This window comes from Crocodylus porosus, unplaced genomic scaffold (genome assembly GCF_001723895.1).
Source record: "Crocodylus porosus isolate Cpor-Errol unplaced genomic scaffold, CroPor_comp1, whole genome shotgun sequence".
Taxonomy (NCBI): domain Eukaryota; kingdom Metazoa; phylum Chordata; order Crocodylia; family Crocodylidae; genus Crocodylus; species Crocodylus porosus.
Window position 1 is genome coordinate 15,934,911 of NW_017728949.1, and position 27,058 is coordinate 15,961,968.

A 27,058-nucleotide genomic window follows, 5' to 3' on the forward strand; every position below is an offset into this window, starting at 1 on the left:
GACTAGATGATCTGCTCAGGTCCCTTCCGACCCTACAAACTATGAAACTATGAAACTATGAAACATCAGGACTAGGGCTCCAAGCCCCATCCCACTGCACTCACCCATTCATACCCACTATCCCCTCACCCAGGAGCTCCCCTACTAGCTCCCCAAGGCTCAGGGCCCCACCCCCCTGGAGCATTACTCCGGTTCCTTAATGCAACCTCAGACTCAACTGCGAATCTGGGTGCAGCCACAGGTCCCTCCACCTGGGCTGGGCCCTGCCTCAGTGCTCACAGTGAGCCTGGGCTCCCCCTGTCCAGACCTTAATTATCCACCAGAAATGTGGGGCTAATCAGGCTGGGGTTATCAGGAGTCCCTACCTGCCTTTCACTGGAGAGGTAACTGGCCTGGCATTTCTGGGGGGCTTCCCCACCATGGACCATCCCACCAGACCACCCTTCCCTGGCAGGCTGCAATTTCCAGTCATGCCCAGGACCAGAAGCCTCCAGCCAGATGCCATAGCTCCTCCCTTACCTCCGAGTTGTACTGAACAGCAGCTCAGTCAGTGGTGTCTCTCCGGCAACTAGCAGCAGACTGCTGCCCTTGCTGTTCAGGGCCCATCCCTTATATATAACAGCTAGGCCCTGTTCCCCTGTGCTGATTTGGCCCACAGATTCCAGCATTAATCAGACAGTCATGTACTTTATCCTTTGTGTTTGAGAACATTAAGGCTAGGGATAGATGTTAGAAAAGCCTGAGCCTGAATTGATTCAATCTTTGCAGGTTAGTTTAACCCAGCTAGGCTAAATCAATTTTGTAACTGGGGCTGTGCAAAGCTTCGGATTGTGATTCCAATTTGAAGATGATTTGGAGGCTGAATCTATGAATCCAAATTGAATCACTAGAAGCTTTAGGCTTTCCAAATAGATTTAGAGCTTCCGAATCAGTTCGGAAAAGATTTGGCAATTCTGGGAAACTGAATCCCTGCACCTATCTCCTTCACAGCTGGCAGGCTTTGTGGCCGCAGCAGGCCCTAGCAGGCCTGCAGTTTTCACCCCCCTGTGCCTTAACACACATACACAGTGTCACCTATGTCATGAGTTTTGCTTGTCAGCAGTTTGAGGTGCAGTTTTCCAGAAATCCCTGCACCTATCTCCTTGAAACTTGGCAGGCTCAGCAAGAGCTACCATCCTTGCAGGGTTCACCCTGCTGTGGCTTAACACATGCACATAACATACGTTTTACTTTTAGGACTTTGAGGTGCGGTTTCCTAGAAACCCCTATCACCTTGAAACCTGGCAGACTTCATGCCCCTGGCAGAGGTTACCACTCCTGCAAGTTTCATCTGAATCAGCTAAACAACAAAGTTATAGATATTTCATTGATTCCCCATTATACCATATGGCCAAATCTCTGAATCTCGCCGAATCGGCTCCGAATATTTTCTGAATTGATTCGGCCAAATGGAATCAGAAAAGCAATTCAAATCTCTGAACTGAATCAGCCAAATCTGAATCAGCCAAATCCAAATTGAATAGGTGCCTACAGGGATCAACTGAGCAGGCCATGGACAGGCTCTGACAGGACACTCTCATTATTCCCCCCTCTCCTAAGCAGCCTAGCAGGGAATTTTTATCAGCCCTAACTCAGTGTTTATCAACCCATTAAGAAAACAAAGCCTCTCTCCATCAACTAATAGAGTGCTTCTTAAACAGCTCTTCCAAGGAAGGACATTAAGCTACCTGTTGATTAGCTCCAAAAAGCCTGTCTGCCTTCATCCTCTCCCACAGCATGGACCATAGCCAGCATGTGGTCTGCTAGCTAATGTTGAGGTGTCTGCATAAGCAGGGAAAGACCAGTTGCCTGCAAGTTTCTGCCAGAGTTCTGCCCAAGGAGCAGAGGGGAGGGGCCAGCCCTGCTCTGGAGCAGAGATCCCTACCCAGCCAGAGAGCATGCCAGCAAGAGGTCTGGGACAGACATTGCATAAACCAGTTTGACCCAAATCAGTTAAGTCTGCTACTACATTCAACCAGGTTTCTCTTAAATTGGTTTCAGTCATTTTCAAACTGGTTTATGTGCACTGAACATCTGTTCTGTTACAGGTTTACTAGTTGCTGATCACATAAACTGGTTTATGTGTAACGTCTATCCCTAGCATAAAATAAATCAGACATTTTAGTTACTTCCTGTTTATCTTTAGCTTTTCCGCTACTGGGGAAAAACACTTAGAAAAAGCAGAGTGCACACTAGAACTATTCTTCAAGGAAGTGGGAGAAATCAAAAAAGATCAGAGAGTTATAAAAAGGAAAAGTACAAATTAAAACTATGCATCAGCTTGTCCTAGCTTGAGGCTATAATTAAAAAGGCTTAAGGAAAGCATCTTTTCTTACAGAACAAATAAAGCCCTTATTAAGGAAGTTGTTACTTTCCCTTTTCTTTTAGTTTTGACCTCTGTTAGGAGAAAGTATAGGTTTCCTTAATGTGTAAGTTTAAGAAAAATCTGCTTAGGAACCAAGACATACATGGGGGGTTGTCAATGAGTCACTAACATTAAAACTATCATTTTTCCAAACCAGAGAAATGAAATTAATCCTCGACACACATTTGGAATTCAACCCTGGCCTCTTGTGCCCAGAGCACCAGTAAGACTGCCTGATGTACTGCAGAAGCCTGTTTAGTAGGAACTGTACATGATTCATTTCTTATCATGAAAAAACATTTTACTAAAAAGCTTTCCTCATCATCCCCTGACTACTTTAACACGTTAAACAGCCATATCCATGGTGTGTCAGCTAAGCTCATTTAAAATCACTTTCCTTTGGATTAACTTCTTCCTTCTACGATATGGCAGATAAAATACCCACAGCAATTAGAACTACTCCCACTGAAATTCTCAGAAGTAGGTTAGCCAAAAATGACTTGTGCAGGGCAGGCCTTGCTATATCCAATGAATTGCTTGCTCCTTCACTATCATTTCTATTAACTAGATGCCAAAACATCACCCTTGCACCTAGATTGCAGGCAGAGATGTAATGAACAGCTGCTGCAGACCAATTGCTTTTTTTCTCTCTTTGATAGCGTAACACAGAACTTCTTACTTGTTTGCATTACATCTCCAGCTGCTCTAGATAAAGATTTATATTAGGCACCATTACAAGTGATCTCTTAACAACCAATAACAGATACAACTGTGCATGCATTCACAAATCATATTAATCAAGACTTGTAATGCACTTCAAAATATGCTATTGTCATTGTGTTTCACATATGTCCCAAGGGCATAATTCAGAGATCCAAGTCAAAAAACGTTATCGTTCACAGGAATTTCTCCTTTACCATCTGGAATAGGTGGAGATGAAGGGCACAGGCTTCTCTCAACATTTACATTTGTAGTAGGCACTCTAGAATATTAATGTTGTAGAACACTGATCACATCAACCTTGCCATGGCACAACCAACTATTGGACTTATTGAAAACTGCCCGTCCTGCAACTGGAAACTGATTCTGTAGCTATAGAAAAGGTACAGCGCTAATAGGAAATCTTTGTTGCATCACACAGCCAAGTGAACCCAGCCCTGTCCTGAAGAGACCACCAGGATGTGGGTCCAGCTGCAGCAGTTTCCCCTCACTCCCCCCGCCCCCCAGCTTTGCGGCACTGAGCAGCTCTGATATGCCAGTGGCCTGCCCATGCCATTGCCCTTCACTCGCAAGCCACAGCCCCCATTCCTGCCTGGTGCCCCTCACTCCCCACTGACAGCCCCCTGGGTCCTGCCGGTGCCCCCACTCCCCACCCACCCTGTCAGACTGCAATGGAAAACCCACAGCTTCCTGGATTTTTCTCCTTTAAAGGAGAAAATCCAGGTTTTTCGCCTTAAAAATAAGGAAGTGTAGGTTTTACTGTATTTTTCCATGGCGAATGAAAAACCTGGATCCCTGGTCATTAACAGGAATCTGGGTTTTCCATTTCCCATAAAATGGAGAAAACTGAAGATTTTACCTTTTACCATAGGCAAAGATGGATTGTCATTGTACTGGAGAAACTCACGAATTTTGCAGTTTTGCAGGGTTCTAGCCTGCAAGAGGCTGGGGGAATGGGAGGAGGGCAGTCAGGTGCGGGAACCATGTATATATGCACATGGCCAGAAGGCAGCCTGGAGAGCAGCTCCCTCAGGTAAGTGTGGGGGAGGGGAGATTGAGGCCCCCATAGGAAGGGAGGGAGGGAGGGAGTTGGGGAGGGCTGGGGCTGGAGCTGCTGCCCAGCTGGGCAGTGGGTGGGGCTTGGGGCTCTGGGCCGCAAAATGCAGTTGCAGGGCTCCAGTGGAGAGCGGGATGGGACTGCAGGTGGCTCATCTGGGGGGCAGAGGTGGGGCCCACTGCCTGCCATTGCATGCACTCTGGGGGGCAGGGGCACAGGCTGCCCATGGCTAGCTGTGCACAGGGTGGGGGTGGGCACAGGCTGCTCATGGCTGGCTTGGGCTCCCACCCTGCTGCCCTCCCCTGGGGCCTCCACAGCCAAGCAAGTGAGACTTAGCACTGCAAGAAACAGTGGAGCCACATGGGGATCTCCTTGCTGCTATGAGCTGTGCACTGCCTTGGTGATGTGTCCCCTACCCACATGACAGCAACAGAGGTGGCAGCATGGGGTTGTGCCCCTCACTGCATCCCCTTGCTCAGGGGATGTGTCACCAGGGCAGCACAAAGCTCACAAGGAGATCCCCGCATGTCTCTGCTGTTCACTGCAGTGCCATGGGCTGTGGGGTTCTTGGGGAGGGCAGCAGGGTGGGGAGCCTGAGCTTGCAGGGGACAACCTGTGCCTGTGCCTGTGCCTGCCCCACACACAGATCTGAGGGGCATGGGTCCCCCCTGCCCTCCAGAATGCACCCAGTGGCAGGGAGCCACCCCCCCACCTAAGCCTGCAGAAGGCAGGCAGCGGGCAGTGGGGGGGCTCTACTCCACTGCAGCAGCCGCTGCCTTCAGCCAGCTGGGGGCAGGGGACTGTGGACTTGGGTCCCTGGCCCCACAGACCTGGCAGCTGGGGGCCCCCTATGGTAGGGCTGGGAGGTGCAGGGGGCTGTGTGGGGGCAGGAGGAGCACCAGCAGGGCCAAGGGGCTATGGGAAGAGAAGTGAGAAGCCTTTCATTTTAATCAAGGATCCTGGAGGGTTTCATAAGAGATTTTGAATTTATTTTTTTAATCAGAGAATTTGAGATTTCTTTTAATCAAGGAAAACCAGGATCCCTGGTCATTACTGACCCAGGCTGATTTAAACTGACAATTTAAAGGCAAGAGATTTTATATCCAGTCCATGAGGCACCTAATCCCAAACATGTTAAAACCAGGTATACAGGAAAAATATTTTGTTTAACATACATTTTGATCAAATTATTAAGTTATGCAGTGGAAGAGCAAGCCAAATATGCCACAGAGAAATGGCCTTGCATTTGAAAGCTTGTCTAAATTTATTCCAGCTACAGAGTTGGTCCAATAAAAAAAAAAATCACCCTAAGAAATCCTTGCCTCCAAGAAAAATGGTGCCATTTTATAAGCTCTTTGCTTTCTATGTCACTTTACACTAGCAACTAATTGCATGCTAAAATATTTCCAAACTTGAATAAACATCATGTCACAGAAAAGTATTGGCTTGATACTTGATTTTGTCATGGTCCCGCCGCTGCTGTGGTCTCCATGGAAACCGGCTGCGGCAATGTGGGCAGGGGCTGCTGAGAACCAGAGTCTACTGTGGGCCCAATCGGGCCCATGGACCAGACTTTGCCTGCCCCTACTCTAGTGTTACTAGTTTTTCAGGACATCATTTCTCTGAGCTATTCCACAGCCCCAGTTCACCACCACTTGTCCCACAACATTCCTCGACAGATTGATGTTCTATGAAATGTACTTACCTAAATGGGATTACTCAAACCTGTAGGGGTTGATATCACTGGGTTTATGCCATGTTTTATATGGATTGCCTCTCCTCCCTGAAGAGAAGGCCTCAGGAGCAAGTATAGCTTTTGGAAAAGAACATCAAAATATAGGTGCATCTTAAAACATTTTCAGAACCATGCTCATTAAGCTTAGTGAAATACATTTCAGATAAGACATCACCAAAAGCACTTCTGAATAAATGTTAGGAAAGCTGAAGTTCAATACCATGAGCAAGCATATCCTGACTTTTGTTAAGGTGAATATCATGATTCAATGAGGCATGATCAAAATTAAAACTTACCTTATTACACTCAACAGAGCAAGTCAGCAATGTTACACCTATTCTAAAAGTTACTATGAGACTAGAAACTTCTCCATTGGTGACAGATTTCCATATTTCCTATTTTGCACTAGCATTCTAAATGTAGGAAAAGCCCCAACCTGAGAAGATGAGATCCAGACATTGATCTCAGAAGGTTCTTCTTGAATAATATTAGGTAATCTGAGGGGGTAACACTAAGTATGAACAGGCATTCATTTCTAGCAGTAGAAATTTCTGGGAATACTTCCACCTCTACAAATCTTCCTGGCAGAGGGCGCAGTACAGGAGTTCAGTCTAGGTTGGCCAGACTGCAGCTGCTTCATTCCTCCCAGCCCCTCCTGGTCACTGTGGTCTGTGGAAGTATAGGGAGCATTTCCCTGCTGCTATACTCCCCAGCAGGTCTTCCTTCCCAGTGCAAAGAACAGACAAGGGGCAGCAAGCAGCTGCTCCTCCTCTCCCTGCCTGTTCTCTGGGAGGGGAGGGAGCATCAGGGCAAGGCATGCAACCCATTCCTCAGACCAGGGACACACCCGTCTGGGGGTATGCACAGGGAGCAGTAGGCAGCTGTTTGTCCCCTCCTGTCTCAGTCTCTAGGATGGGAAGGAGCAACAGGGCAATGTCGCCATGTCTTCTCCATGCCAAGAAGGCTGAAGGAGGGAGGGCAGCAGCAGCTCAACTCCTCCATGATAGGGAAGAGTTGAGCTGCAGGGAAATGCCCACCCACTTTCTGCAGACTTGGGTCTCTAGCTAGGGACAGACATTCAAAAAGCCTGAGCCTGAATTGATTCAATCTTTGCAAGTTAGTCTAACCTGACTAGGCTAACTCAGTTTTATAACCAGACAGACATCCCAGAAATGCAGGGACTTGCCTGCAGTGCCTCAGGCTAGAGATCAGGGGGTGCTACAGCAGCCCTCCCTTTACTTCCACAGGGCAGAGCTGAGGGGGACGTGGTCAGCTCCTGGCAGGACACTGTGATTATTCCCTCCTCCCCATCCTGAGCTGCCTAGCAGGGGATGTTTAGTACCCCTAACTCAGTGTTTATTAATCCATTAACAAAACAAAACAAAACAAAACCTCTCTCCCTTAACTAATGGAGCTCTTCTTAAACAGTTCTTCCAAGGAAGGACACTAAGCTACCTGCTGATTAGCTCCAAAACACATGTCTGCCTCTGTCCTCTCTCACGGCATGGACCATAGCCAGCATGTAGTCTGCTAGCTAATGTTGAGGTGTCTTCAAAAGGCAGAGGGGCAGGGAGAATAATCCCTGCTTAGCAGGGAGAAGACAGGCAGATGCTCTGTGCCTCTGCCAAGCTCCTTCCAGGGAACAGAGGGGAGGGGACAGCCTTGCTGTGGAGCAGAGGACCCCACCCAGCCAGAGAGCATGCCAGCAAGGAATCTGGGACAGACATTGCATAAACCAGTTTGACCCAAATCAGTTAAGTCTGCTACTACTGACAGTCTGGGGAAAGCACAGGAGAAGCTGCTGTTTAGCTCCTCCAGGTCTACCAAGAGAAACTCTCCCATAGGGTATATTGTCCAAGTTAATGTCTGGAAGGTCTTTCTCCTAGAGGGGACATATTTCTCTTGGAAGAAACTGAATGAACTACTGTGGTGCCCACAGACATTTAGGGACCTCACTTTAACTCATGGCACTTTACACAAAGCAGGGGGGGTTGAAGCCTGCCTGCACCAGCCCTGGCAGCAGGTGAGGGTGCTCCAGCAGCCTCCAAGGAGGCTTCCAAACCACCCCTCTCCCCAGCCATCACTCCCACCCAGCTCTGGCCATGGCAAAGCCCAGCCAGCAGCTGCATACTGCTGCTGTCAAGAGGCTCAGGTTGGGGGTGAACAGGGAGCTCCTTTCCCCCACCCCTGGGTCAAGCCTCTTGTCATGAGCAGCACTCAGCTGCCAACTGGGTTTTGCCATAGCTGGAGATGGGGAAGATGGTGGAACAGAGCCCCCTCGCCTTGTGGGCCTGGCCAGCCCCATCCAATGCCCCAGCTGGGGTAGCTGGGGGGGGGGGACACAAGGCAAGGGGGCTCCGTTCCACCCTGTTTCCCCACCTCCAGCTCCAGCTATGGCAAAGCCCAGCTGGCAGCTTTGTGCTGCCCCCTTTCCTCCCCTGCTAATAGCCCTGGGGACAGGGCTGGGCTGCTGCTCACTGCTTTAAGCACCAGCCCGGCCCCACAAAAGAGCAAAAAATTAACCCTTGAGGGAACCTGAACAGAAGTTCCCTAACATGTTGTGCTCTGTAGTGACTTAAGCTAATAGCTGATTTATCAAGGGTTAATTTTTTGCATGATCAGTCATTTAAAAAGTGTTCTGCAGTCATAAGTGTGTGTTACATCACGGCTGTATAGGATATTCAGGGGTCAGATTGTGTGAAAAATGTAATTTGTTTAAGTTTCCCTAATTTCTACTAGCAGAGTGACTATTCTCCTAGTGGAAATGTGCCACCTGTGCATGGCCACTGTTATCTCCTCAAAGGTCACTAATAATGAAGTCGGGAACAAACTTTCCACTCGTCACAGGGACTTGCAGCAAGCTGTACAATGGGATTCTGTTCTACGTATGGTTAAAGCTTGTGCAACTAAAGAATTCCATCCCTCTACAGATCATTAACTCTACACAAAGGACAGACATTGACGCATGTACTAGTTAATGGGCTAAATTCCAAATCTGTATTTGGATGAGCTTCAATTGAAATATTCATTCCCCTTAATGAAACAAGAACAAAAGGCAGCTGAAAAATTAACTTTGTCAATGTCTGATCTTCTCCCTTCAGTCTAGAGATTCTTCTTCCAAAACTGAGGTTGATGTTTAATCTCTGCAGCCATACCTACACCCCTATGCACCTAACACTTGTTATGCTTGCACTCTCCTTGTGTGGCAGTAATGGGTGAGGTGGAGAGATACAAAATCCTTTCTTTGACCATCCCCAACAGGAACTTCTGCAGCTGGATTCTTATTACCTGAACCCTGAATATAAAGGTAAGAGTGTGCTTCTGTAATAGCCACATCTGTAACTAGGTGTACAAAAGGGTCATGGCCCAGCCCTCTCTATATAGGCCAGGGAACAAGGGTTACAACTGGAAGAAAGCATGCTTCATCCACTTACAAGGCTGTGATGAAGCTTTGCCTCTGTACAACATACACACAGAGAATCTTTAGTCATTGCTGCGGAATAAGTGACTGCCTCTTGTGACACCAATGATGAACCATTGGCAGGAAGAGCTGTAGAACACCTCTGTGCACTACCTAGTACTGTTGGACACTACTGGAGGAGCTGTGGCACTGGCTGTCTATGGAAAGCCTGGGAAGGGACTACACATGTAGTAAGCAAAGAAAGCATGGAATCTACACCACTGCCCAAGGTGGTAGAATACTGCCATTCCCACCCGCTCTGAATTTTCTGTCCTGCTATCCCAGCAGAACTATGGAAAGCTCAGATTGCTGTTATTATTCCACATTATTTACTCCAGCCACACTGCTTTACTTTCTACTTGCCAAACCTGGGTTGATAAGCTAGTTTTTTTGTGGGTTTTTTTTACCCATTTTAGTCCGAACATTTATCCCAGCATTGTTACCACAAGAGAACATTCATTGGATTGAATTAAAAGCACCTACACTGAAGTGCCTAGCTGAGGGTGTAAGACAACTTTGTCTATGTGAGACTCAAGTAATACTTATAAAACATGCACACAAGAAGTCAGCCACTTCCAAGGTTACCTACCTTTATTGCGGCCATTACCCCGTCTATTCAGATCCATCATTCTCAAGTACCACATCTATAAATAAAGACACATCTTTGAAAGGTCTATCTGCAGAGCTGTCAGAGTAGGCTGACTCTACCTGCTGCTTTATTAATTTATAGTGATTCTATCCTTTCTAAAGTGAATAGGTGGTAGGGAAAACAAAAAAGAAAGAGCCTAAGAAAAACAGGAACTGAAACTGGGACATCCAGTCCAAGAAACTGCTTTAAAAATAGGACTCTAAAAATGGTCTGGAGCCTCTCTTTCATAGCACAGCCAGATTAATAAAAGCTCTTTAAAAATATTCTGTTCTCAGCTTGACCCTCTGAAGACTGATAAAATCAAGGTTTGGAGCCTTGCAGTTTTCTAAAGGTTTATCTGAAAGTCAGCCTCTCTTTGCCGATCATCAGTGCCATATTACCATAGGCCTGATGTTGACCCCACTGAAATCATTAGGAATTCTGTTGTTAAGTGGGATCAAGAGAAGTCCCATGTGATTCAAGGTAACAATACAACTAGAACACTGATCACATCAACCTTGCCATGGTGCATCCAACCATTGCACTTATTGAAAAGTGCCAGTCCTGCAACTGGAAGCCGATTTTGTAGCTAAACCAGAAATGTATTGGTTTCAGCTGAGCACTCAGGTCAACTTGCTGGTACTATGAATCATTTTTAAACAAGTCCAGCTGAAAGCAAACAGGAATTATTCCCCCTCCTGGTTTCCACGCAGTGAACTACTCCATTACTTCAAGTGGATTCCATTGGCAACAGAACTGGATCTGTAATCACTCCCTGACAAGATACCCTGAGCATTGTTAATCTAAAATCAGGTTTTTAGCTACCACTTGTGACTACAAGTCACCCATAAAGCCACTATCTTTTTCTTATCCAATACTGTGGTAATGAAAAGAAGGGAACATACTCCCTGACAATTGTTGCCAGGTGAACACTTCTGTGCTATCTTAAAACCCCCAGGGTCATATCGTCAAGTCCATCCAGCTCCAATCTTTGCAGACAGAGATAGTTTCCTTTTTATCTAGGGTTGCTCCCTTTGGCATTCATTTTCCATTAACTTTTTCACAAATGCATTTCCTGGTGGGAATACTGGAAGTAATAGCGAATTTTAAGTGACTGTTAAAGAATAGCCACAGAAAGGATTCTCCTTGTAAAAACAAATGTTTCCACTGAAAACTCAATTTAAAAAGTGTTAGGTTTAACCTATAAGGAAACAAAAATCAGCATCCCAAACTAACCCAAACCTTTTGCATTTCAAATACTTAGCATGCCCTCCTTCAGTGCTATTGTCTAACTAGTTTTGAATAGGAAATGCATAAGAAAATTGTAAACTTTACTGAGAATTCAAAAAGAGAGGGGTAGGAAATTTGATCCAATTTATACAAGTTAGACATTCAGTTCCAGCATTTAACCAACAGCACAAGCTGTCCTTATGTCCTGGCATTATGCCTGAAGTGCTATCTTTATTTCTGAATGTAATTATCTGTCACAACTTGTAACGGGCTGGCAATAAAAAGGAGACAGAATGGTGAAAAATGTTCAGCCCTGAACATGACATGTTTCAGCCCTCACTGGGTTTGTTTAGTTACAAACCAGAAATGCAGGTACACATTTTTCTGGTGTACGAGCTGGCCCCCAGTTGCAGATAAACCTGATTTGGCATCTTTTTTTTTTTTCAAGAAGTCTGCAAGTTTGTTTGCTTTGAAACAAAGCCAGATTGAGCTCTGAAATGCCGATCAGTGTTTACTCAAGCCTAAACCTCAAACCAGGCAGCTCAAAAATGAAGAAAAGTATGGAACCCAAATCCCAGTTGAGTGAAACCCCTGCAATTATAATATTATATGGTTGGTTTAGGAGTGGTTTGGTAACAGAGACAGAATATTTGTTTCTGTTGATAAGACATACTAATCAGCATCCCTAGGCATACACATACAATACTTTACACACACAAATGAGGATCAGAGTTGGCAGATACTCTAGACTTTCACAGCAATTTAAGGGATCCAAGAAGCAAGGTCAAATATTGCAGCTGATCAGAATTAAGCATGATTAGAGATGACTTGCCAAACCACATACAGCTTTTAGACTGAAATTTGAATTACAACCAGAAAGACTCAACAGTACTTCAGTCTAGAGATCACAGCAAAGGAAAGCTGCTAGACAGTCAGAGACAAAGAGAGAGAGAGAGCGAGAGAGAGAGAGCACATTGTCAGGTGTGTCAAAGCTGGTTTGCATGGAGAGGTATTTTTTACCTTGCTGAAAGATTATTTTATTTTCAGCCCTGAAGTGATCTCTACATTTGGTGAAAGAGGCAGTATGGTTTAGTGCAAAATGGTTTTCAAACTGGGGTCCATTTCCCTCTTCACCCTCCCTCCGGGGTATGCAGTGCTTTGCCAAGGGGTATGTGCTCATTTTAATGATGGCAATAGAGTTTCTGACTGGTCAATACAGGGTGAGAAATGGCACTGCACATGTTGATATCAGTGTCAACATGCTTCCTAAGGAATGAAAATGCAGAGATGCTTCAGATGTAGGGGTTACACACAGCAATGTTTTGCTGGTAAAGGGGTTTGTAGGCAAAGAAGTTTGAAACCAACTAGTCTGTTGAGCAGAGCATGGGTTGTAGTCCTAAGTTGGCCATTGCTGCTGCTGACCTCAGGCAACTCACATCACCTCACATCTTTGCCTCAGTCCCCCGGATCCGTAAAATGTGGAAAAGGCAATTACTTTCCTAAACTACCCTGAGATTCTGCCACCTAAAATTTAGGTATTTGTCTTACACCCTCACTGTGTTAATGGAGCAGCTTATAAGGTCAAGTTACAAATTCTGTCTCCAAATATGCACATCCACTCCCATTAAATGTTAAAGGGAGGAGGACAAAGCATTTTTATCAGGCAGAAATTACTAGGGCTGTGCAAAATTTCAGCGACTGTTTCATTTTGGAGGTGTTTCAGTCTGTTTCGGCCCCCGAAACACCAAATCTGAAACTAAATGGAAGGCTTTGAAACATGTCCAAAATGAAATTAAGTCATCCAAAATGTTTTGGATGTTTTGGAATGTTTCAGGGGTGCCCCCCAGGAAAAGTCCAGTGCAGCCCCACAGCCCTCCTTTTAAAGTGCCAGGAGGCTGGGGACAGGTGGGGCATGGGGCCAGGAAGGACAGCCATAGGGGCTTCTCCCGCAACTCCCCCCACCCATGCAGAGGCAGGCACACCTGGAGGAGCCACAGGAGAAGCCCCCATGGCTGCCTTGCCTGGCCCCATCCCCCACATGGCCCCAGCCTCCCAGCACTTAAAAACAAAACAAAAAGCCCGGTATCCAGGGCCTCTGAGGGCTAATGGAAGAGTCCCCCTGCACAGCACGGGGCAGTGGGAAGCAGAAGGGATCACCCCCTCCACCTGGCATCTGCACGGCAACTGCCCCATGTTGTGGCTGCAGCTCAGCTCAGCAGGGTGTTGGGCACTGTCTGGGAGCTGGGGCTACTGGGGCTAGGTGGTGCTGGGCTCCGGCTGACTGGGGCCAGGTGGGGGATCAGGCTAGGCAGCCATGGGGGCTTCTCCTGCAGCTCCCCCCACCGGGGCAGAGGCAGGCACAGCTGGAGGAGCCGTGGGAGAACCTGCAGCCACCTGGGCTGTGCCTGCCTCTCCCCAGCCAATCCAAATCAGTGCCGGAACTCCAAAACAGATTTGGCCGAATCAAAATGGAATAGTGATCCAAAACACCGAAACAAATCACTGTCCTCCAAAATGGCTGAATCTAAAATTGAAATGAAATACAGCCATTTTGTACAGCCCTAGAAATTACCCTCTAGATTAAGGTGCGTGGCAAGGGGATTTTTTTCTTTTGCTTACCTCTTCTTCACTGCTTGCAGATTCTGAGCTCGACGAGTCCTGGTGGCAACGGACTGCCAAGTTCTGAATCTGTTCATCAGAGACATACACTGTACTTCTGCAGAAAGCAGCTTGCTGTAATGGATTGAAATAGAGTTCATGCATATGGCTGCATAGGCTACAGTACAAGTTTATTTCAGATTCAGACAAAGACAGCTGGCTAGAAAAAGCCTGTGTACCAAGACTAGGGACTTGAGCAAGAGCACTATTTACAACCAGAGCCCTGAATCTGGAAAAAAAATCACAGCATTTTTATAACAGGCTGTCTACTCAGGCCCAGGAAACATCCTTGGCCCACTCACCTGTTCTGGGCAGTCTGCCCAACTTTTGCAAACCACGACTTGTTGTATAAAAGATTGATGTAAATGGTGGGAGGCTGCCCATTTTAATGCTGGATGCCTAGGATGATACACACAACTCCAACCTCTCCTTATCATGTCCCATGCCTCAAAGTTGTCATCCAGATCATTACAGTGCCTCATACCATGACTGGTGCTCCAAAGTCTCACTGAGACTTTCACTCCACCCTGGAGCATACGGTCATTGTGTGCTTACCCTGGCAGATCTGAATCTTACTACAAACATGGCCTCTGGCCAAATGCAACCTCAGGCTTCTGTAGACTTACCTGGGCCTGGCTGCCCCCCACCCCCCTTTGGGGATTCACCCTTAAGTCACTTTCTCATGGGGATTGGCCCATGTGTTGTACTTCAGGTTGCACGCTTGCCCCCTACTCAGCACACCCCCAGTACAGCTCTTCATGTCCTCCTTATCAGACCTTACTCTACACCAAACCAAACATGCACAGCACTTCAGGTATTCCACATGCACCCCACCGTATACAGGCCACTCTCTAATTGAATCACTATGCCCCTCACCCCATTGAGGCCACTGGGGTCTTTACCTCCTATGGGCTCAGGTGTCTGGAGAGGTGCCTGTCCCAACTTTCTACTGGGGTCTGGTACCCCATGGGCTCAGGTGTCCAGAGACAGGCACCCCTACCCACCTTTTACTGGAGAAGCAACTGGCCTGGCATTTCTGGGAAACTGCCCTACCACGGGTAGTCCCACCAGGCCATCCTTCCCTAGCAGGGTGCAGTTTTCAGTCATACCCAGGACCAGGAGCCTCCTGCCATCCCCATAGCTCCTGCTGTTACCTCCAGGGTGTTCTGAGCAGCAGCTCATCCAGCTGTTGTTCTTTGACTGCTTGCAGCAGACTGCTGTCACAGCCCTGAGGGCCTGGATCTAAAATGGAGGCTGCTCAGCCCCCTCCTCCCATCCCAGGGCCATCCTGCAGGCAGGTGACCACCTCATTAGGCCTACCTGGCACCTGCCAGCTGCCCTGCTGGCTGGTCAATGGCCGCTAAAGTGGCAGGCACTGCGGGTTTGGTGCCACAATAATAATATAAATGTGAGTCTTGGTTTTGGAGCAGCTCTGTGATGGAATCTCTTCAGCATGCTCTGCTAACAGATATTGTTGAAAAAAATTAATAAGCACTGGGGGCTTGTCTTCAAAGGAGCTGTACTTACAGTTGATCAGTTGATGTAAGGTTTACCCCTGATTCAAGAGCCACCACAGTCAAACCTGTAACTCAAGGGCTGTTGGGGCTTACTTGGCATTAGTTATTCAGCTGGATCTGGCAAGCTGGCCAGCAAGTAGCAAAGCAACAAATTCATATTCACCCAATGTCTACAGTTCAGGATTCCATGGGTGATAATTCATGAAGTAGCACCATGGTTGCAGTTTTATGTCACTGAAATCAAGTTGACAAACTGAAGATGAAAGAAGATCAAACGGTAGGGAAAAAGTCAAAATACTGGGTGAGCTTCTCAGCTGCCCTCTGGGTGCTGTGGATGGGCCCAGTAGCACAAGCAGTGATAAGCTTGATGGATCTGGCCTTTTGAAAATCTGGTGAAGTATCTGTTATTGTAGTCCTCTTTTGCTGCCAGAGCAGAATGAGCAGGATTAATGGGACATGAAGTAGTTTCCGTTCTATTTTATTCTAAGAAATAGGTTAACATGCAGCATAGCTCAGGACAAGAAAGTGTGTAGAAGAAAGTAATCTTAAGCTACAGTTGCTTTTTGTACTAGACTAGTGCTGATTGGACAATATCAAACAAACACTGGTGTTTAATAAACAGTAATTATCCTCCAAGCCATTGTTTTCCACAGTTATGCTCATCCTATAGCACAGTAGAACTTATGACACTTTCCTGGGTAGCAATGACTGAAACAATCTTGGGATGGTTATTTCTGTCTCGCTGACAAAAGTTATAAATCAAAATCCACTGCCTGGAGGTTGAAGTTAAACAAATTCAAATTAGAAATAAGGCGCAATTTTTTTTAAGAATGAGGGGAATTAACTCTTTAGACAGCTTGCTAATAACTGTAGAGGATTGTCCACCACTGGGAATTTTAAAATCAAGATTAAATGCATTCTAGAAGATAAAATTTGATTTACTTAGAGTGTAACTCAGGGAAGCCCAATAAACTGTCATATGGGAAGTGAGACTAGATCACAGTGACCACATCTTATTTTATAACCTATGATTATTTTCTTCACTGAAAGCAAAAGGTAATAGAGAATCTTCTGCCATGGATTTTTTTTCCTAAAAAAGTATCTTTCAGCATGGCAGCTATGTTGACAGAGCGGAAATACAAAATAATGTTTGCTTGGTTCAATCATCTCTCTTTTCCCTTAACTTTGCACATGAACTAGTTTGGAGCTCCTAGCACTGTAAGTGGGGAAAGAAGGCTGCTAAATACATTTCTCTGAGTAGAGATTATGATAATGCAGTAAGCAAATGACTTGATTATCCTGTCATCAGTTTGATGTAATCCTGAAGAATTACTGCGTGTTATGTGTTGAGGCTTACAGATATCTCAGAAGGTGGATCTGACCCAGAACCATGCCTATGAGCATTTTCCCCATTCCCTCCACATTACCTAATTCTGATTGTTGAATATTGATGGGTTTTTTGAGTGCAAAATCAGAATGGCACATTTCTCTCATCCATCTGAGTTATATGTGACGAGGAAAAGTCAAATAGGAGTTTTTTAGACCTTCACTATGTTGGTAATTACTTTCTAGTATTTGTTCTGAAACTTACACTGCCAGACTGTGTCTCCAAACACATACAGACTAAACCCAAAGTTAAGCCAAGTCCACCAGCTCTCAGATCAAACCTCAGCTCCTCACCCCCTCCCAGTTAACTGAAAAACAAATCCACAGTGTTGCTGGTGCTCAAACACCATTTGGTTAATGCTTCAAGTTAAGCATTTGCTTAGGCATATGTCACTGTCAATCATTGTCACTAATGTTGATTAAAAAGACACAAAACTTGCACTCACCGCATAGGGCCCTGTTTTGAAGTCACACGTAGCTGGGTCTCTCTCTGAATCTTTAGAGCACGTGGTTTCTTGAATATTGAAATCCAGTATTATGTTGTAGCTGTTGCCATCAAGCAGGTCAACCTGCATACAAAGGAGCAGCCAATAGCATTCAGAATAACTGACCAACACACAGTTGCTTTTTTGCCAAATTGTAGCAAAAATCAAGGCCTTCTTAGGTCAGTATCCCATTTGGAGCAGAATATCACTGACATGGAGTCAAGATATTTTTGTGTCTCCATTTTGTAAACCATCACCACCAAGTCTTGTTTTTGTGAATGGCATTGTCTTCCAACCAGACAGCTCCCATTTATAGAAGCCTCAGATAACATGTTCTGGCCTAAGAAGTGCATATCATGGAACTCTAGCTGTCTAGAGCAGTGGTCTCCAAAGTGGGGTGTGTGCACCCCAGGTGGTGTGCAAGATGATCCATTGGGGTGCGGGAAGAAAATATTAGAACTTCTATTTCTATTAATATACATATACATATGTTGGGGGGGGCATGCTCAAAATTTTTTTACTGACAGAGGTGCACGATCAAAAAAGTTTGGAGACCACTGCTCTAGAGTCTCCCTCAAATTGCTTGAGAGCGCAAATTGCTTAGTAAAACTGTTCTTTCAAATTGCTTAGTAAAATTAGTAAAAATAGCAAAATCCAAATTGCTTAGTAAAATTGTTCCTTCCCTGCCCTGGTCCTTGAATTTTGCGTGTGGAACAATCCTACCGCTCAAAGCTGGGACAACACAGCCTAGGCATGAACTCTGCTTGTTCAAATGCTTTGCTATAAAAAGGAACATCTGATCAATACATTCAAGTACAGGGTGAACTTTGAGGCATTCCATTCTCCTTAATGGGAACCTGGGTGCAATGAGGGCCCATTTTGTTTGTTGAATTGTGGACATCTTGTCTGATGTTAACATTACCAACAGGTCGTCCCAAGCTGAGTGGGCATTGTCTTGAGAGAGTATCAAGAACAAAGAACAAAGATTAATAGTAAGTAACAGTAAATGCATACTGAGTAACCTTATGTATAGGAAAATTGTCACAACAGAATAAATCAAAGCCATTCGGGTTTTTTTAACTGCAAACAACTGACTTTGAAATAAATCTTCCATGGCTTTCCTCTGCCAAACAGTTTCCACAACTGCAACTTGCTGTTCATGTTATAATTGATAATTGATTCATAAGCTTTTCACAGCATTTGATGACATGAACTTGGATTAACAAAAGCTTGTGAACTCAATCACTCTCTCTCTCAAATCTTATTTAGTAAGTCTATAAAAGTGTGCATCTACCCTTTCTTCTGACCGACTTCAGATTATCACAGCTAACTACTTCTCTCTGATAACTGATTCATGCCAGCAGATATTTAAATATCTGTCATCTCATTGTTTTAGTTCATGAATGAAATGCATACGGTGCAACAATTAACTTCCAACATGACCAGATTAAAAAAAGTATGATGCAGTGTTGAGTGAGGTGCCTACGCACCTGGTCCCAAAACTGACTGTAGCCTTTAGGCACTGACAACAATTTAAGCATCCAGTAAGATAAAACTATGTTATTGTTGCCAGTATAAGTGTTGAGTAGTACCTGCTAGAAAGAAATATCCCACTTCAGGAAGCTTGTATATATTTGCTGTTATATTTATTAAAGTCTTGTCTCCTTTTCTTCCCAGTCTAGTAGACACTTGCGCTGCAGGAACACTTCTAAGTACTTCCCCTTAGCCTTCAGTACCTTCTGGTTGGCAATACTAGATTGCCATACAAGATTTATTCAGCCACAGCCTTCACACTGCTCCACATGGAGGTACAGATATGTACCAAGTTTAATATTTAGAGACAAAATAATTTTGTGGTTGACCACGTACACAAGCATTTTAAATTTGTTAATGAGGTCATCACCTTCTCTGAACACTGGGGACTGGGGGGGGGGGCTGTCATTTTTTCCATGTAAAAAAATTCCATGCAAGAAAATCTATGCTAGGAAACAAGAACTAATTATCTGAGGAAACTATATGGCACTGAAGGCGGATTTAAACTGAGCATAACATCTATACATGAACTGTGGAATCACTGCCCTGATACTGCACACAAACTGAATATACTTAATCTTTGTAGATGGGAGATATGGAGGAGGTGGGTAAGTGTATCAAGTAAACATTATAGATTGGACTAGAAACATTCAAATGAGCCAGAAATAGAAAGCAATTACATGGTGATGGTTGAAAATTCCAAGTATTTTTCAAGGAAACTTGAACCCCACCCACTTTTAAACTTCTTCTTATTACAAGTATGACAAAGTTTTGGTTTTTCAAAAAAACTGCATTCAAGTAACATTCCCAAAATCAGAAGTTTGGATGAAAACCAGAAAACTTCAATCAAAAGAAGGATTTTTCTGGTTGAAAAGGTGTTGTTCATTAAGCCCATTTCAGTGAAATGTTTTTTGGCCAACTCCACACTTACCCTTCTAACATAGCTCCTGATGACACCAAAGAGATTGCGCCCTTGCAATCTAAAATTCACTCTTGCAATGGAGGCATTCAAAGCATTTTCTGTGATGGATGGTTCGTAGTCATACATCGGTAGCCCTGAGTCAAGTATATTACAGTCCCATTAAAAGCAAGTACACATCAAGTAGCCAGCTTTCCAGTGAAAGTGGATATGCCTTCAGTTTTGAAAAACTTACCTGAACAAGAGAAAATACTCATTACAAGAGCAAAAATTAGTAAAGTCTCCATGGTCTGTTCTCTAAAAATAACCCTTATCTTTTCTCTTCTAAGCTGTAAAGCCTTCTTGTCAGGTTTCCAGCATATATTGTTCTGGCCTTATATAATGGAGCCTGGATACTGTACCTAACCTTCCTGTGTCACAGCTTGGCTACACACATTGCACTTTAAACAGAATTGATCCAGGAGCAAATATTTGTTGTCATCCTTTTTAAATTTAGTGGAAGCTTTCTGTTAAAGTGATACGGCAATGCTTTTCCAAGGGCCTATGCCAAAGACAGGAGCTGTTCTTCTGACATCTCGATAACCCAAAGCAGCTCCTGGTTATGTTAGTGTACTCCTAGTCATTCCCTTTAGTGTAAAGCCAAAACTCCCTAAAACTCAATCTAGAAACTTTGCATCAATAGAAAGGTCAGAAGAGGACAGATCCTGGCTCCATACAGATTCTTCAGAATTATTAGTGCACAGAGAATTCTCACCAATGTAAAATGCCAGCATAAGCAGTGTAACAGGGAGCCTTCTCAGGGCTGACCTACCAATGGTCTGTCTACCTGTTTCTGGGGCAACCAGCTGCCTCCTTGTCTGCCATGCCTTCATGCCTTTGATATCTAATTAGGATGTTAATTAGGTAGGAGGCTGCCCATTTCTTGCCCCGATGCCAGGGAGTACTATCTGTGGCTCCGTTCCTTCCCTATGCCACAGCCCAAGCCTCACAGATGGCATTCACAGCTGTTAACCTCACTGGCCCCACACTGGGCCCCAGAATCCTCCAGTCCAGACCCCTACAAGATCTCTCCACTCAGGTAACCTACTGCACGTCATTCTGGGCTGCCTAGCTCCCTGAACTCTTCCCCCTTTCAGGTGTGGTCCCCCTCAGGACCTTTGGCCACACAGGTCCTGGCCTCACCTCCAAGGACAGTCAGAAACCCCAGGCCCTCAGTTCTAGGCATCTCTCGCAGTGGACCCCTCGCCCTTTTGACCCTTCAGGTCCTGGTCTCAGCATTGACTAGTTGAGGGATTTCAAGTCAGGTCTCTGAGCATCTAGCCTTCTCTCTAACTTGGGTCTACCTTCTTGAACCTTCTCTGGGGTAACCCACCTGGTTGTGGGAGGGTTGTGGGAGGGGTTATTAAGGCACCCCAACTCGCCTTTCACCGGGGTAGTAACTGGCCTGACATTTCCTGGAGGCTCCCATGCTACTGGGAGCCCCACCAGGCCACCCACTCCTGGCAGGGTGCAGTTTTATGTCATGCCCAGGACCAGGAGCCTCCAAACCATCCCCTACAGCTCCAGCCCTTACCTCCAAGATGTTGCCAGCAGTGAACTGTTCTCTTTATATAGGTGGCCAGAGGTCTAAAATGGCCACCACAATCAAGCACCTGTTGGCTGCTTGGCTCAGCCCTTAAAGTGGCAGGCACCAACAGTGTCCTGCCACTAGCAGATATTAAATCTACCTTTCTGATGCTGACCCATGTGTAAGTGGTGTGCTGCAGGCAATAGGTGTGCAAGGCTATTAATGTATTCTGGACATTCTCAGATGGCAAATAGTCCCAGTGGGTAGCCTTGCCTTCTGTTGCAAACTAAAGCAATGCATAGTCTACTATTATTGTTACCCTTTCTGGAACTGAGGCTGACAAATCGTTCAGGAGCAATAGCCAATTCCTTGAAACAGCTTTCCCCCTCTCTCATCCCCAGTTCTGCAATGGGCAAGTGCCCATTTTAATTAGAGAACCTTTGAGGTTTTAATAATTGTATTAAGTAATGATGTTGGTCCAAGGTCTAAGAATTTATGGGGGGAAATAACAACTCTTACTCACCACATAAATTATAAACTCTGTGGCAATTCAATTCACCTATTTTGCCAATACATGGCAGCTTAACAAAGAGGTTTCCTGAATGTAATCTTTTATCATGCAAAAACAAAGTTATTAGTGCCAGCCATTCTTTCAGTGCAGATGCTCATGCCACCCAAGGCTTATTTGGGCTGCAGTTTTCAAAAACACTTAAGTGCAACGGACTTTCAGTAAGAGTTGGGGGTAAATTTTCAAAATGACATGCTGCTCGTTAGATTAAGTTGTAAATGTATATAGATAAGAATGGAGACAGGAATGCAAGAGCTCAAATTTCTGATCTGGGGACCTTTTACTTGCAGACAGATAAGTCTTTGTTGGACACCTGTAAACTAAAGAACTCAAGAGAAGATGCAAAAAAGCTTCATGCTGAGTACCTGAAACTTTTATGGATAACATCAATCCTCAGGAACATCACCCTCATGTCTTTTTGCAAAAGTAACCATGGGTACACCTTAGCTAGCTAGGCTGGTGAGAGAGACCTTGTATATGAAAAAGCCTTCTGCAAATTAGCAAGAAGAAAAAGGGAGAAACTGTCCAAGGCAACTATCTAGACTGCCACCACTAGAGCAGTTTTCACTGCTTGCAGCTATTGTTTCTGTTTGGCTGCAGCTACCAGATTAGACTGCATGTTTCACAGACATAGCTTCTAGGTTAGACAACAAAATCACAGTCACAATAGCAACATGTTGTTGGTTTTTTTTTAATTTGAATTTACCATGTTATGGAAACACAGCTGGCTGTTTACTCTGATACCTCACAAATATAATCATTACATCCCCCCAGTACACACCTCTGTGGGACATGGTAGATCACATTTCAGGGTATTATAATAGTGCCAGCATGTTACAACATAAAATCCCAGCCCACACATGAATTAGAATCAGGGGCAGGGAGCCTGATAAATGTAATTTAGCTTGCAAAAGCCTCAGGGCAAAGACCTGTAAGCTACAGTTATCTCATTCACTTTTATGGTACAGTGGAAATAATTACTTCTACCAAGTATTCATTGGGCCTTGTTACACATTAATTTTAGGTAGCCCCCAGAGTTCTTAACCCCTAGATTGTCCCCACATTAACTCCTGAAACTAGTTTGAAGCACACTGTAGGCAGCTTAAAGTTATGCCGCTCCAGGGCAGGTGCATCTCTGATCTGTATTACCTAGCTTGTGGTCCATTACAAAGTGGCCATTCTCTACAAATGAGTCACCCAAATTGCAGTCCTCCAGCATCCCAACAGCCCAGTCTCCTGGGCAGACAGACTTTCCATCCTCTGAATTATAATGCCCAGGGGGCATTCTGGCACCAAGCCAACTCCCTTCCCTGCCCCTGGGGGTTTGACCTTCCCACCCCCATGGGTATAGCAACCCTGTGCAACTAGCCTGCAGAGCACATGCCAGCTAGCCAGGTCACAGGGTACAGATGAGTCCAGGAGTGGGGTCTAAGGGTGGGGGCAGGGAACAAAGTAGGGGGCCAGATTGGGTCCCCATGAGCTGGGACTTCCTTCCTGGGGCAGGGGCAGTATCTCCCCCCAAAGTGCCTTCCCTCATCACTCCTACCTCCCAGCTCAGAAAGCATAACTAGCACCCCCTCCCACACACCCCAATCCCAAATCCCAGTTTATTAAAACATGATTTACTTAATTTACTTCCTCTTTATTTCTTTTCAATTATTTTTTTATTTTTTGTAATCCTTCAGTGGTTGACTTCCTTCAGTTCACAACCCCTCTCCCACCCCCATTTCCTTTTCACCTCCCATTTAATTACCCAGGCACATCCCATTAAATCTCCACCTCCCAGTTTCATGTTCCCACCCTCTCCCAAACCCTGTCTCACACATGACACCATCCTATAGTGGTAACTCACAGCTGTAGCTCCTGCATACTAGCCCTCTAGTGGCAAGTCACATCTATACATGTCAGGGACAGTCAGAGAAGGTTTTTAATCTTAAGGTGTGACTCCTCAAAAATCAAGCTAGCACTAACTCCACTCAACATTTGAGCAGCTCAAAGTACAACATATAACAAGTCCCTTAGATCTTATTGAATTCATCCTGTGTTTCCTCCATCTGGAAGTGACAGAGCCTTGAAAGTAAAGGTCTTAGTCATAGCAAGTGTGCAGGACAGATTTCACATGCCACATAACAACCCGTAATGATACCTGGATTGCATAAACCAAGCCCAGTCAGCCAAACACATGCAGTGTGTGGAAGAAGCAAACAGGAAGTCAGACTAGTTATATGGACCCAAGTTACAGTCCACTGTCAAGTCATATGCATGGTATGGTGTGTGTATGCTATCTTTTTGAGTGAAGTGGTGCTCAGAAGAGGTTCAGCGTTCTTTGTCAGACATTTTGAAAGCAATCTGAACAAAACATCAACACCTCCTGTTCAGACAAGAGTTTAGATTTGGTGATCACAATAGTGGACTGAAACATTGGCTGAAACTTTTACTAGACAAAAGCCAGGTCCTCTATTGCATCCCCATCCTCCTTGTTCTCAACTAATTTTGATGTTAGATCTCATTTTCCTCTCTGAGAGCTTACCCTTTCTTGGCTTTCACATCTCTGCCTACTTGTGATGTTCATCCTGCCTTCTTTATCAGGAAGCTACCATCTCCCTGTAGGCAGGCCATTTGCAAATTTCCTCTCACAGCTGCAATATGGCATTACAAACCAGGATCTTTACCCTGATTTGCTACAAAACCAGGCAGAGACATAGTGATCTCCTTTGTCACCCTGGACAAAGTTGCAGGGGAGGAACACCCAGAGTCACACCTGAGGCTGTGGGTGGGGTGTGCAGGACCCACAGGGTGAAGGTAGGGAGCTCTCAGGTCCTGACAGTGTGGGGCACCAGCTCTACAAAGAGGGGAGGGAGTTCTGGGTGGAGCCAGGATAGGTCTAGGGTCCTGATAGCCATAGGAAAAGTTAAGGAGTTAAACTTCTAACCTTCCTTCCACAAGGTGTGGCCAAATGCCATGATGAGCAAAGAAATAAAACCCATAATTCAGTGGCAAGAGGGGTGCCTCTATCTTCACCCCCGCATAACACTTATCTGCCAGGGCCAGAGAGCCTCCTTGATGTCACTACCCAGCCATTCTCCATATAGCCTGAGCCTATAGCTCTTGGACCAGCAGCATAGCTTCTTTGAGTATTTAGGGTAAAGGCAAAAGTACAGGCAGATAACAGAAAGCTATCAAAATGTCAAGCCTCATCGCCATAAACCAATCTAATAAGAATTTTACCCAAGGAGCCGATGGGATGCTTTGAAGATTCTTGTCTTACAGCAGCTACAGTGAGGCATCTCCAGCAGGGACGTAGGAAAGCTGCTGATCAGTGTTCAAAAATAAATTATTTAATGAAATAAATGTCTTCTGCATAGCTCTGGCTCCCTTAGCAAACTTGGACTTTTGACATTTCATCTATCCAAAGTTTGGCTCATTAACTCTGTAATGAACTCAGTAAATATTTCTCCGGTGTCTCCGTAGACACATTATGCACTCCAGTAGATATGTGCAGTTAGAGTAAAATTGGTTTTGCTCAAGATCCATGTCACAGGCAATTCTGGGTTCAGGTTAAATAAGCAACTGCAAGTTGACTCATGGGTCCATAGGTATCATTGTAGACCAACTGTAGATAAGTGAAATTCCCAAGTTTTGGCTTGTTTAAACATAGGATGGAGAGTGTGGTTGAGGCTACTGCTTTGAGCAGCCGCCTGATATTCCTCCATCCTTTCCTCAATCCTCAGGATTCCCACAGCAGTTTAATTAATAGAATCGTAATGTGGCATCAAGCCAGCAAGGTCACCTCTGCCTCTGGCCAGGCTGCAGTTCCCTAGAGTCAGTTGAGCTCTCTTCCCACTCTTCCTTGGCCTGTCCCTACACTGCCCTCCCTTCCACCGAGCACAACCTCTCCCCAGTGCAGAAGAGGCAAAAGTCAGTGAGGAAGAAGCAGCCTGATGTTTAGCCAGATAGGAAGGAGTTGAGCAGGCTTGAGGACTCTTGGCCACCACAACAATAGATTCCTTTCCACTTCAGAGAGAGGCAGTACGGATTTGGGTCAGAAGAACTAGGTCTGGGAGGGAAAAGAACTTGAGAGAGAGGGTTGCTGACCCTCAGTAGGAATGGACTGAACCTAGTTGAACAGAAAAGAAAGACAAAACACAAACCTAGGACAGAAGAAAACTAGCATTTAAAATGGGGCTGTACAACTTTTCAGTGGCCAGAGGCTGCACTCCAGGTGGGCTGCACCATGGCAGATGCTATGCCGCATGAACCACAAGTATGACCCAAAAGGACACTCTGGGTGGGCCCTTCTCCACCCTCATACTCCTCCCAATTTCTTGGCATGCATGAGCAGTCCCCACCACCACTGCTCAAGGCACATGAGCAGACCCCCCACAACTGCTCTACTACTATGCCCCCACCACTCACCAGGTGTGGGTTCCTGTGTGCCACACCACGCTCTGGGACAAGTGCAAAAAGCAGAAGCAAGAAGGGAAGCTGAGAGCCCCTGGCTGCTACTGCAGCCAGGACAAGAGGAAGCAATGGCTGGGTGGGAGCCTCAGGCACTACAGATTAGCCACTTGTGGGCCTTATGTAGCCTGTGGACCATGAATTGGACAGGCTTGATCTAAAACAGGGGTTGGCAATGTTTTTGGCTGGAGAGCCAAAAATACCCCAACCTGGACCTATGCCTCTACTTGGCATACCAGAGGCAGAGCAGTGAGGGGCCTGATCCTTGTTGCTGGAGGCAGACACGTGCACACCTCTGGGCAGATGATTGGGGAGGGGCTGAGGTTGCGCTATCCCAGGCCACTTCTCTGCCCTGTGCCCCAAGGTGCACCTATGGCCTCTGCCCCCAAGGAGCCAGTGCAGCTGTTTGCAGTCTGCTCACTGCCAGCTGCAGCTTCTCAGAGCCCAGATCAGCTGTGGCATGCCAAGCATTTCAGGGGTTGGCAACCCCCGATCTAAAACATTACAGAGCAAAAAAACAAGTTTTGAAAAATTCAATGTAGATTTAGTTCAGAAATTTAGATAAGTCTTATTTTTTTTCCTAACTCAAAGTCTTAGGAGCTTAGGATTTCTAAGAGAAGTATGCTTGAGAGTCCTTAAGATGTTCCCTATAAACCACAAATAGCATGAAACTAGCCTTATGGATTTAACCACACCAGAATTTGGAAAAGTGATTGAAATCTGAACCAAAATT

At 45.4% G+C, this 27,058-nt stretch overlaps 1 protein-coding gene across 3 annotated transcripts in view; it reads right to left on the reverse strand.

The window, feature by feature from the left end:
• SPP2 (secreted phosphoprotein 2) overlaps positions 1 to 20,183 on the reverse strand; it is a 24,629-nt gene extending 4,446 nt beyond the window's left edge. Inside the window, exons 1-6 of one of the 3 annotated variants that reach the window (XM_019554683.1) lie at positions 19,968 to 20,182; positions 19,745 to 19,869; positions 17,242 to 17,364; positions 13,859 to 13,967; positions 9,966 to 10,022; positions 5,887 to 5,994 (exon numbers count right to left, since the gene is read on the reverse strand). In XM_019554683.1, the coding sequence (XP_019410228.1) occupies positions 5,897 to 5,994; positions 9,966 to 10,022; positions 13,859 to 13,967; positions 17,242 to 17,364; positions 19,745 to 19,869; positions 19,968 to 20,019 (564 nt within the window). In that variant the 5' untranslated portion in view covers positions 20,020 to 20,182 and the 3' untranslated portion in view covers positions 5,887 to 5,896. Of the gene's footprint in view, positions 1 to 5,886; positions 5,995 to 9,965; positions 10,023 to 13,853; positions 13,968 to 17,241; positions 17,365 to 19,744; positions 19,870 to 19,967 lie in introns of all 3 variants that reach the window. The other 2 variants (XM_019554682.1, XM_019554684.1) reach the window with 2 other exon arrangements.
• Between the last annotated feature and the right edge of the window lie 6,875 nt (positions 20,184 to 27,058).